Below are 12,118 nucleotides of genomic sequence, written 5' to 3' on the forward strand. Positions count from 1 at the left end.
TGAGGTAGAACGGGGATGTCAGACCCCTCGGAAGTGTGGACCCTAAGGAGATGGAGGCTGGCTTCTTTTCTTGAGGACACAGAGGCAGAAGCAAGATGCTCTGTGTCGCTATAGGCATGTGCTCCTCCTGGGAGGCGAGAACCGCAGGACAGTGTGACTGAGGGTGAGGAGGGCGTCCTCAAGGTCTCCGGCCGCTGGGGCCCACCTCCCTTTAAGGGCGCGTGTGTGACCGTGTGTGAGAAGGCACCGGGAGCACTGGTGCTCAGCTGTGCACACGTTTCCCCATGGTCTTATCTTTGGCACTGAGCCCATCAGAGGACACAGGTAGTCTAAGATTTCTTTGCCTTCTCTTTGTGTCCTTGGATTTAAAAAAATGATAATTGTGTCTGCTCTGTCACTCCATATGTGGGTAATTCATAGTTTAATCAGGAGGAATTCATAGGAAACCGCCAATGACACTCTCCTCTGAGAAATGGGATTGGGGGTCTCAGGATTCCCTTTCCATCGCATACTCTCTCATTACTTTTGAAATTCTTGTCCTAAGTTTGTGTAATTTTCATTGGAAAATGAAAATTGTTCATAGAAGTGAGACATGATGTGTTTGCCTGGCTCCCTGCAGATCCTGCTTCCATCAGATTAGTTTAGGGCTGAGCAGATTACAAAGTGCTACCGAATGCAGCTGCTCGTTTCATCCACTCAGCCATTCAACAAACATCTGATGAATGTTTCCTACAGGCTAGGTACAGCTCTAGAAGCTGGGGATATAGCAGTCAACAGAGAAAAATGTCTGCCTTCTTGGGGACTTACGTTCTACTGGGTGGAGAAAGACATACAACAAAATTAATCAGTTGTATGGTAGTGAGAAGAGAAAGACCAGGCAGAGGAGGGTGGTGGGGATGGGAGGCTGCCACATTGAAGAGGGTGGTCAGGAAGGTAACATGAACAGACTTGAAGGAGGAGAGGGAGTGACTGGGGACCACTCTGGGAGAAAAGGGCTCCTGCCTGCTCAGACACCTCAGTCATGTCCAACTCTGTGCAACCTCATGGACTGTAGCCCACCAGGCTCCTCGGTCCATGGGATTCTCCAGGCAAGAATACTGGGGTGGGTTGCCATGCCCTCCTCCAGGAGATCTTCCTGACCCAGGGATTGAAGTTGTGTTTCTCAAGTTTCCTGCATCAACAGATGGGTTCTTTACCACTAGCACCACCTGGGAGGCCTGAAAAGGGCTCAGAGAATAGCAAATGCCAAGGATCTGAGGCAAGAACATGCCCAGCTTGAGGAAGAGGCAGCGTGGCTGTGAAACAGACACTGAGGCCAAAGGAGCTGGGATGACAGAGGTGAGAGAGGCGCCAGGTCCTGTGGGGCTGCTGAGCCCCTGAGGGGGTTTGGGGTTTTACCCCAAGTGCGATGGGAGCCTTTGGAGGTTTGGCTGAAGAGGGTCATGACCTAACTACTGGGTTTACAGGTCCCCCTGCTGGAGACCAGACTGTGTAGCAGGAAAGGGGGTGGACTGTGGGGAGGCTGAGAGAGGTGGTGGAGGCTTGGAGGAGGGGGCGTCAGTGGAGGTGGTGGGTGTGTTCCCCTCCAGGACCTTATTGGGTCTTCCAGGGCCAGACCCCTCTCCCAAATCCTCTGCTTTAGCTCCTCTGTGAAGTACCTACTACTGCACAATTGCAATCATTTCACATGCTAGCAAAGTAATGCTCAAAATTCTCCAAGCTAGGCTTCAACAGTACATGAACCAAGAACTTCCAGATGTTCAAGCCTGATTTAGAAAAGGCAGAGAGGAACCAGAGATTAAATTGCCAACATCTGTTGGATCATAGAAAAAGCAAGAGAATTCCAGAAAAGCATCTTTTTCTGCTTCATTGACTACACTAAAGCCTTTGACTGTGTGGATCACAACTCTGCAAAATTCATAAAGAGATGGGAATACCAGACCACCTTATCTGCCTCCTGAGAAACCTGTATGCAGATCAAGAAGCAACAGTTAGAACCGAATATGCGACAATGGACTGGTTCAAAATTGGGAAAGGAGTACAACAAGGCTGTATATTTTCACCCTGTTTATTTAACTTATGTGCAGAGTACATCATGCAAAATGCCGGACTGGATGAAGCACAAGCTGGAATCAATACTGCAGGAGAAATATCAATAACCTTAGATATGCAGATGACACTACCCTTATGGCAGAAAGCAAAGAGGAACTGAAGAGCCTCTTTATGAAAGTGAAAGAGAGTGAAAAAGCTGGCTTAAAACTCAACATTCAAAACACTAAGATCATGGCATCTGGTCCCATCACTTCATGGCAAATAGATGGTGAAACAATGGAAACAGTGACAGACTTTATTTTCTTGGGCTCCAAAATCACTGCAGATGGTGATTGCAGCCATGAAATTAAAAGACACTTACTCCTTGGAAGAAAAGCTATGACTAAGCTAGACAGCATATTAAAAAGCAAAGACAAAACTTTGCCAACAAAGGTCCGTATAGTCAAAGCTATGATTTTTCCAGTAGTCATGTATGGATGTGAGAGTTGGGCCATAAAGAAGGCTGAGCGCTGAAGAACTGATGTTTTTCAACTGTGATGTTTGATAAGACTCTTGAGAGTCCCTTGGACTGCAAGGAGATCCAACCAGTCCATCCTAAAAAAGGAAATCAGTCCTGAATATTCACTGGAAGGACTGATGCTGAAGCTGAAGCTCCAATACTTTGACCACCTGATGTGAAGAACTGACTCATGAGAAAAGACTCTGATGGTGGGAAAGACTGAAGGAGGAGAAGGGGACAACATAGGACAAGATGGTTGGATGGCATCGCCAACTCCATGGACATGAATTTGAGCAAGCTCCAGGAGATGGTGAAGGACAGGGAAGCCTGGCGTGCTGCAGTCTATGGGCTTCCAAAGACTGAGCGACTGAACAGCAACAACCCCGGCCAGACCCCTCTCCTAAATCCTCTGATTTAGCTCCTCTCTCAAGTACGGTAGATAATAGTATCTGCCCGCTTTCTGAGTTGTTCGGCAGATGCTCAAGCCACCATCCACCAAATGGACGAAATTAACTACCTGATGACCATGCGCATGTGGCCCACAGACCTATCAGAACCTTAACCCCTGACACCGGGCACTGTTAACCTCAGCATCAACCAGAGAGTTGTGCAGGAACATCCCATACGCTGGGACTTCAGGCCCTGACCTGGCCTTAAAAATGCTCTCTTGGACCCCAGCAGGGAGTTTGGATGTTTTGAGCTCCCCCCCTGTCCTGAATTCCCTGCTTTGGGGGCCTGGCAGTAATCTCTACCCTTTCCTTCACCCACAACCCCGCGTCGGCAGAGGGGTTTTACTGGGAAACCGGGAGCTGACCCAAGGCTGGCTGCTCCACAGGCTGGCTTCAAAGTTTGGAGATATTTGGAAGAGAGAACCCGTAGGAGTTGCTGACGGATTGGGTATAGGAGCTGATGAAAAGAGAAGAGTAAAAATTGACTCCAAGGTTTGGGACCTGAGGAGCTCGGAGGAAGGAGTTGCCTTTGGCATAGATGGGGAAACCTGGGGCGGCAAGCGGCCATGAGTGAGGGGGCAAGGACCCCCGCCTTCTGCCTGGCAGTGTTAAAGAAGTCCGGGAGGCGCTGGGTCCCCAGACGTGCGTATCCTTAGCGTCAATTAACAGGTGTGGACACTCGGGAAGGAAAGCTCCGCAGGACGCGTGGGGTGGGGCCAGGACGCTGGTGCCCGCGGGCGCCCCCGGGCGCGGAGAGGGAAGCGCGGCGGCTGGAGCGCCGGGAACCTGCCAGCAGGCCCTGTTCTTCTGATGGACCAGCCGCAGCGGACGCGAGGACCGGGAGCCGGACGTAGGGATCGTGTCCCGGCTGCGGCGCTTCGGGGCGGTTCTTCCTGAGCAGTGGCGGCTGCTGAGCAGGATGTGAGCGGTGAGGCTGCCAGGGCGCGGGCGGCGGGGAAGGCGAGGGCGGCTCTGGCCGCTCGACAGAAACTGCGCTCAGTCCGTGCCGCTGGGCTCGCCCACCGGCGGGGAAGCTCCGGGCGGGGCCCTACCTGAGAAAGAACTGCGGCCAGGAATCAGACCGCGTGCGTCCGACCCGGGAGCCCACTCCCCGCATTCAATTACTATCATTTTGGTCCTTCGTGGAGAACTTCTTGGGCTCCTTCCGGAGGCTTTTGTAGGAGCAGGAAGGGAGGGGGCCGCGCTGACCTCTTCTCTCTCACCTAGCACAGAGCTTCCCTTTCATGTGGAAGTATCAGCCCTCCCTGACCCGACAGACCCCAGGTCCCGTGAACACCCTCTCTTTCAGGTCCCCTGATCAGACTGTTGCCAGTGCCTACTGCTCCTGCGGCGAGGTAGTCCCGGATCCTGGCTGGTTTTCTACTTTGGAAAGGGTGCCAGAACTCTCGCAGTTCTCAGAAAACCTCAGGGGTGTGTCCCCCTTTTCCCTCTCATGGGCAGAGCCGGGATCTGTAGGACCCGATGCTTTTCTCAGAGACCTCTTGATTTGAATTTGATTTTTGACTGCCCTGGGTCTTCATTGCTGCGCAAGGGCTTCTCAATGCGGTGACTTCTTTTGTTGAGGAGCCTGGGTTCGGTAGTTGTGGCCTGTGGGCTTAATTGCTCCACCTCAGGCATGTGCAATCTCCTCTGTTCAGGGATGGAATCCATGCACTCTGCCTTGGCAGGTAGATTCTTAACTACTGGGTCACCAGGGAAGTCCCTGTGGCATCCTCTTTAAAAAGATGCATCACAAAGTTGCTGGTGCTTTGGGAAGGACCTGTGCTCAACAGTATTCTGAGGGAGCTTGTTGAAAATGCAGATACTGGGATAAAACCTTTGAGTCCATTTTTAATAAGCTCTCCAGTTATTCTGCTCTGCTCTGGGGCGTGTGACCCTCATGCTCCCAGTGGGTGACATTCAATCAAGCTGGAAAGCTGGGATCCTGGCCTTGTGACCCCAGGATCTCCCCTGCCTTCACACCATCTCCCACTGGTTACACTTTGCTTTCAGGCAGGGATTCTCAAACTCGCCTGGGTATGAGAATCACCTGGAGAGCTCAGTCAGTGGTCCAGGCTCATCAATACCTGGGTCTTTGTAGTTGATCGGGTTCTCAGGTGGTTCTCACTCCCACCAAAGCCTGAGAGCCTGTGGGGCCCTAGGTTCCTTGCACGGGCCAGCCTCTTGCTCCTGCCTGTCCCCACCTGGGATGTGATTCCTCCTCCTCCTGTCCACCTCTGATCACTGATCTCCACCTCACCTGTATCACTCCTGTTGTTGATCACATTCCGCTCCCCGGAACAGGACTGCATTTTCCTTGCAGGCTTTTCCATTTCCCTAATTCATGGAATCCTAGTGTTGGGGGACCCTTGGAGGCCATCTCTCTGTCCCCTCCCCTGAGCAGGGTGGACCCGGGGGTGTCTAGGGCAGAGGAGAGGAACTGAAGCCCAGGGTGGGTCCCTGACTAGCTTTCCCTCAACCACAGGGGAAGAGGCTGCTGGAGGCGACAAGCTCATCCATGATCGGGACCTGGCCTGGCTGCAGCAGGCAGATGGTGAGTGGCCCACCGTCCTGCCTGCAAACTCCCCTGGGGTCCTAGATCCCCTGGACCTGCCTGGTTCCCCCCTCCAAGGGACTCCCTAAGTTCCCTTCTCATCACAGCCAGACTGTGTCGTGTGTCCCTCACAAGCCCGAGGGTGAGCCTTGGTCTCCTTTCTTCCCCAATGGTCGTGGCAGAAGTGACCCAGCCCTCTCTGGGGGTAGGCTATGAGCTGGGCTGGGCCGTAGCCCTCCACAAACCAGTCCTGTGCCTGTTTCGCCCAAAGTCTGGCCGAGGTGAGCCCCCCCAGCCCTGGCCTCCTTTCCCAGCTCTCTGAGGTCCCTGCCCTCCTCTCCTTCCTTGGGAGGCTCTGAGCACAGTGCCCACCCCAGAAAGGGATGGGAAAGGGAAGGGCAACAGGCAATGTGGGAGGGGAGTGTGGGAGGCAAGGAGGAGTGGAGAGGGAGGGGGAGCGTGGGAGGGGGAGTGTGGGAAGGGGGAGGGGTGTTGGGGGGAGGGGGAAGTATAGGAGGAGGAAGGGGAGTGGGGGGGGAGTCGGTGGGGGGGTGGGGGAGCCACCTCCACCCGCCTCCTCCTTCCCAGTGCTCTCAGCCGTGACCTGGGAGCAGCTGATGGCTCCAGGTTTCAGGTGTGTGACTTGCCAGAGGCAGAGGTGAAGGCAGTGGTTCTTCCCGAGCAGGTGGCTGCCTCTCCTGACCCAACTGTTTGACTTCACCCCAGTTTATGAAATTCTCCTGACCCCAGACTTGCTCTAGTACCTTTCCTGCCTCTTAGCCCCAGTACAGACACATGGTATGTTTTCAATTCTAGCTTTATGTCTGTGTGAATGTGGAGGTGGGTGCACATCCTCAGAAATAATCTTCTTAGCACCCTGCTTCACTTCAATATGTAGAGCCCTTTAAAGGTCTGCAGGCCCCCAAGAGAAGGATACTTCATAACGCCCTCAAGCTCCCCCCAGGAACATTCAGGAGTTTGGAGGAAGCTGGTCTTAGGAGGTTGCCATTCCTTTGTCACTGATGCTGTACTGGACACCTAAGTACCCACTGATGGATGAATGCATAAAGGAAATGTGTATGTGTATATAGTGTGTATGTATACACACGCACACACACACAATGGAATATTGTTTAGCCATAAAAAGGAACTCTTGCCCACTGCAACCACATGAGAAAATGATGTAAGGAAAATAAATCAGACAGAAAAAACACAAATACTGTATCATATCTCATGTGAGTTTTTTTTTTAAATGACCTCAGATACAGAGAACAGATGGTTGTTTGCAGAAGTAAGGGGTGGAGGTTGAAATAGGTTGAGGTGGTCAAAAGGTACAAACTTCCTAATAAGATAATTAAGTCCTAGGGAAGTAATATACAGTGTGGTGAATATAGTTAACAATACTGCATTTTATATTTGCATGTTGTTAAAATTAGAGATACTAAGGGAACATTTCATGCAAAGATGGGCTCGATAAAGGACAGAAATGGTATGGACCTAACAGAAGCAGATGATATTAAGAAGAGGTGGCAAGAATACACAGAAGAACTGTACAAAAAAGATCTTCACGACCCAGATAATCATGATGGTGTGATCACTCACCTAGAGCCAGATATCCTGGAATGTGAAGTCAAGTGGGCCTTAGAAAGCATCACTATGAACAAAGCTAGTGGAGGTGATGGAATTCCAGTTGAGCTATTCCAAATCCTGAAAGATGATGCTGTGAAGGTGCTGCACTCAATATGCCAGCAAATTTGGAAAACTCAGCAGTGGCCACAGGACTGGAAAAGGTCAGTTTTCATTCCAATCCCAAAGAAAGGCAATGCCAAAGAATGCTCAAACTACCGCACAATTGCACTCATCTCACATGCTAGTAAAGTAATGCTCAAAATTCTCCAAGCCAGGCTTCAGCAATACGTGAACCGTGAACTTCCAGATGTTCAAGCTGGTTTTAGAAAAGGCAAAGGAACCAGAGACCAAATTGTCAACATCCGCTGGATCATCAAAAAAGCAAGAGAGTTCCAGAAAAACATCTATTTCTGCTTTATTGACTATGCCAAAGCCTTTGACTGTGTGTATCACAATCAACTGTTGAAAATTCTGAAAGAGATGGGAATACCAGACCACCTGACCTGCCTTTTGAGAAATCTGTATGCAGGTCAGGAAGCAACAGTTAGAACTGGACATGGAACAACAGACTGGTTCCAAATAGGAAAAGGACTACGTCAAGGCTGTATATTGTCACCCTGCTTATTTAACTTATATGAAGAGTACATCATGAGAAACGCTGGGCTGGAAGAAGCACAAGCTGGAATCAAGATTGCCGGGAGAAATATCAATAACCTCAGATATGCAGATGACACCACCCTTATGGCAGAAAGTGAAGAGGAACTAAAAAGCCTCTTGATGAAAGTGAAAGAGGAGAGTGAAAAAGTTGGCTTAAAACTCAACATTCAGAAAACAAAGATCATGGCATCTAGTCCCATCACTTCATGGCAAATAGATGGGAAACAGTGGAAACAGTGTCAGACTTTATTTTTTGGGGCTGCAAAATCACTGCAGATGGTGACTGCAGCCATGAAATTAAAAGACGCTTACTCCTTGGAAGGAAAGTTATGACCAACCTAGATAGCATATTGAAAAGCAGAGACATTACTTTGCCAATAAAGGTCCGTCTAGTCAAGGCTATGGTTTTTCCTGTGGTCATGTATGGATGTGAGAGTTGGACTGTGAAGAAAGCTGAGCACTGAAGAATTGATGCTTTTGAACTGTGGTGTTGGAGAAGACTCTTGAGAGTCCCTTGGACTGCAAGGAGATGCAACAAGTCCATTCTGAAGGAGATCAGCCCTGGGATTTCTTTGGAGGGAATGATGCTGAAGCTGAAACTCCAGTACTTTGGCCACCTCATGTGAAGAGTTGACTCATTGGAAAAGACTCTGATGCTGGGAGGGATTGAGGGCAGGAGGAGAAGGGGACGACAGAGGATGAGATGGCTGGATGGCATCACTGAGTCGATGGACATGAGTCTGAGTGAACTCCGGGAGTTGGTGATGGACAGGGAGGCCTGGCATGCTGCGATTCATGGGGTCACAAAGAGTCAGACACGACTGAGCGACTGAACTGAACTGAAGAGACTATATCTTAGTTTTCAACAAAAGAAAATAATTTATTGTGTGGTGATGGATGTTAACTAAACTTACTGTGGTGGTCATCTCAAAATACACACATGTATCACATCATATTGCATACCTGGGACTAATGTTATATGTCAGTTATATCCAGTATTTTTTAAAATCTACGTAAGACAAAGCATGGCAAATAAAAAATAGGAAAAAGCATAGTAAGTAAAGCACAAAAGGGATAGTGGGAAAAACTTCCAAACATGTATGTAATCAAAATAAATAATGACATTTCATTGAGTAAAAAGAGCATTGACTCTTTAGTAAGTAGCTTATTACCTGCATTTCTACAGACACACTTGGAATATAGAAAGGTTGAAATGAAAGACAAAAATATGAGTCCAGAAGGATTTATTAGGAATAAAAGTAGATCACGTGAGGACCAAAAGTGTACCACCAAGAACATATAAGAATTCTGAACTTGTACTCATCTACTAGTCTCAGAATACAAAGTAAATATAGTTGAAATTAAAAGAAAAAAATCCACTGCCAACAGGATAGTTATATCAGTAATTGATAAATGGGCAAAAAAAAATAGTAAGAATGTAGAAGATTTGGGGGAAAAAACGTAAATAGCAAGCTTGATCTGATGTGTATGTGGGTATAGACTTCTATATGTATTATATAAATACTGTATTATGTATTGTATCTGTTTTAGATTTATCTTAGATATTATATTATCTATTATATATAGATATTAATATAAATGTATGTTATATATGATAGTATATATGTGTATCTATAATACATGTTAAAATATGGATCTGAAATAGATATAACAAAATTTAAGTGAAGTCGCTCAGTCATGTCCAACTCTTAGCGACCCCATGGACTGCAGCCTACCAGGCTCCTCTGTCCATGGGATTTTCCAGGCAAGAGTACTGGAGTGGGGTGCCATTGCCTTCTCCAACTTCCCAGCTGCAATGGTGACCCCCGAGAGCACAACTGGGACCCCATAACAAAATTTAAGGCTGGATAAAACTGGATAGTGGCTACAAGGGTATCTGATATACTGTTCTCTATACTTTTCTCAGACTTGCTATGTTTTGTAGTAAAATTTAAAATTCTTAATTATTCATAAGAAAATACAAAATTGAGTCCTAAGGCTGAATTTCCTCTTTTGGCCTCTGTAGATTCCTGACACCGGGAAGAAGAGGACTAGGACTCCAGATGTTCTTCACTTTCATAAAACTGTCCTCGTGAATGACGTCACCAGCAAGAAAACATCCTAGCCACAGGGATGGGGAGGAACTCAGACTAAGAATGTACCTGAGTTAGGTGCGTATGGTGTAGATTAGGGCAGAGAATCTCAGCCCTGCTTCCTCTCCAACATATCTGAGAAAGGAAAGTCACCTATGGAAAAACAAACAAAATCCAAGGGAAGGTATATCTGGTCCCTGCGGCTTCTTCTTGGCTGGAGGTGATGTGTGATCCAGGTGTTAAAGCTGGAGTGTGAGGTTGAACCTGAAGAGATCCTGCACGTGCTTAACTTCTGCTTTCTCTGAATCTCTGCACCCTTCACATGTCCCTCCATAACATTCATCTGACTTCTCTTCTTGAGTTAACTCTGCTCCTTCCCAAGCCAGATGGAGTCTCAGGTCTCAGACTCCTCTTCACCCGTTTTATAGCTCCTTTAGTGCCCACGGAGTGTCTCATGTAGAACACATGCTTTAAAAATGTATCCCCACAGCTATAGATTTAAAGAAATTTAAGAGGCATATGAACAATGAGGAAGGTGAAACCACATGACTAGGGATGCACATTTGGGTGATAACTTCCTGTTTCTTTATGGTTTTATGTCCTTTTTTTCTTTGTCCTTCCTGTAAAAGTAAGGGCAGTGGTTCATTTGGAGGGAATGAGGAGGCCATGATTGGAATTGAACACATGCAAGTTTCTGGGTGGCTGAAGATCTCTCTCTTGATGTGCATGAGCAGTGGTTACAGAGTATTTTATTAGTGTTTTTTTTTTTAATTATTGTTTTATTTTTGGCTGTGTTGTATCTTTGTTGCTGTGCTGGCTTTTTCTGTAGTTCTGGAAAGTCAAAGGTACTCTCTTGCTGGTACTTGGGCTTCTCACTGCTGCGGCTTCTCTTGTTTGGAGCACAGGCTCTGGGGCATAGCGGGCTTCGGTAGTTGTGGCTCCCAGGCTCTGGACCATAGGTTCAGTAGTCGGGGTACACAGGCTTAGCTGCTGTGGGGCATGTGGGATCTTCCTGGACCAGAGATTGAACCCACGACTCCTGCATTGGCAGGCCAATTTTTAACCACTGGACCACCAGGGGAGTCCTATTGTATTTTAAATATTTGTTTATTTGGCTGTGCTGGGTCTTAGCTGTAGAATGTGGGATCTTAGTTCCTTGCCCAGGATCGAATCCAGGCCCCCAGCGGAGTCTTAACCACTGGACCACTGGGAACTCTCTAAAGAGGATTTTATTATACTTCAGTTGTTAAGGTGGTTTTCTCAGGTGAGTTTTACATTATAATAACATTTTTATTGGTATATTCAATGAACAAATGAATGAATGGTTCTGGGCATTGAGCATGGTGGTTGCTAACATCAAAATAGAGACATCCAGATACTCTGTGCCCCATGGTGGAGCACACACCACCACCTGTGAGGTAGTCTTGCCCCAGATTGAACCTGAATCTAATTACACCTCTAGATCCAACTCCTGTTTATAGCATCGAGGAACATTGTAAATGCTAGTACAGAAGTATCATCAGCAAACTCCAGCCTGCAGAAACCTCTACAGGACAAATGAGGGGAGGAGAGAAGATTTGCAGGGGGAACCTGTTGATCAAAACAGACTTAAAAGGCATGTCAGCCAATCCCCATATGTGGACTTGATGTGGCTCGTTTTAAGTCAATTGCAAACAAATATTTATAACATTGGTAAGACAAATTGGAAATTTGAACATTGATGAACTATTTGATGACAGTAAGAAAATCTTACAAAATTTTTCAACCCTGATATTTTTGCTACTTTTTTTTGTATTTTTATTATGATTTTTAAAAATATCTTTTAGAGACATATTAAAATATTTACAAATGGGGACTTCTCTGGTGGTCCAATGGTTAAGACTCTGCACGTCCCCTGCATGGGGGCACAGGTTTGATCCTTGATTGGGGAACTAAGATTCCACGTGCCATGTGATGTGGCCTATATATATATATACACACACACACACACAAATGTAATAATATGATCTTGAATTTGTATCACAACAGTACAGTGAGGAAGTTGAATATGCACATACATGAAACAAGACATAAATTGGTCATGAACTACTTGTTGAATCTTATTATACTATTTTCAGTACTTTATTATTGCCTTTTTAAAAACAGCTTTATGAGGAACAACTTATATCAGTAAAATCTGCCAGCT

General features: G+C 47.1%; 1 protein-coding gene across 1 annotated transcript; it reads left to right on the forward strand.

The window, feature by feature from the left end:
* The first annotated feature begins 3,934 nt into the window (after positions 1-3,934).
* DNPH1 (2'-deoxynucleoside 5'-phosphate N-hydrolase 1) lies at positions 3,935-6,269 on the forward strand. Its single transcript, XM_045162071.1, is given in 5 exon segments — positions 3,935-4,431; positions 5,486-5,554; positions 5,725-5,835; positions 6,143-6,157; positions 6,160-6,269. Coding segments are annotated over 5 exon segments (492 nt in total). The 5' UTR covers positions 3,935-4,244.
* Positions 6,270-12,118: the final 5,849 nt, after the last annotated feature.

The sequence above is a fragment of the Bubalus bubalis genome, chromosome 2, assembly GCF_019923935.1.
Source record: "Bubalus bubalis isolate 160015118507 breed Murrah chromosome 2, NDDB_SH_1, whole genome shotgun sequence".
Taxonomy (NCBI): domain Eukaryota; kingdom Metazoa; phylum Chordata; class Mammalia; order Artiodactyla; family Bovidae; genus Bubalus; species Bubalus bubalis.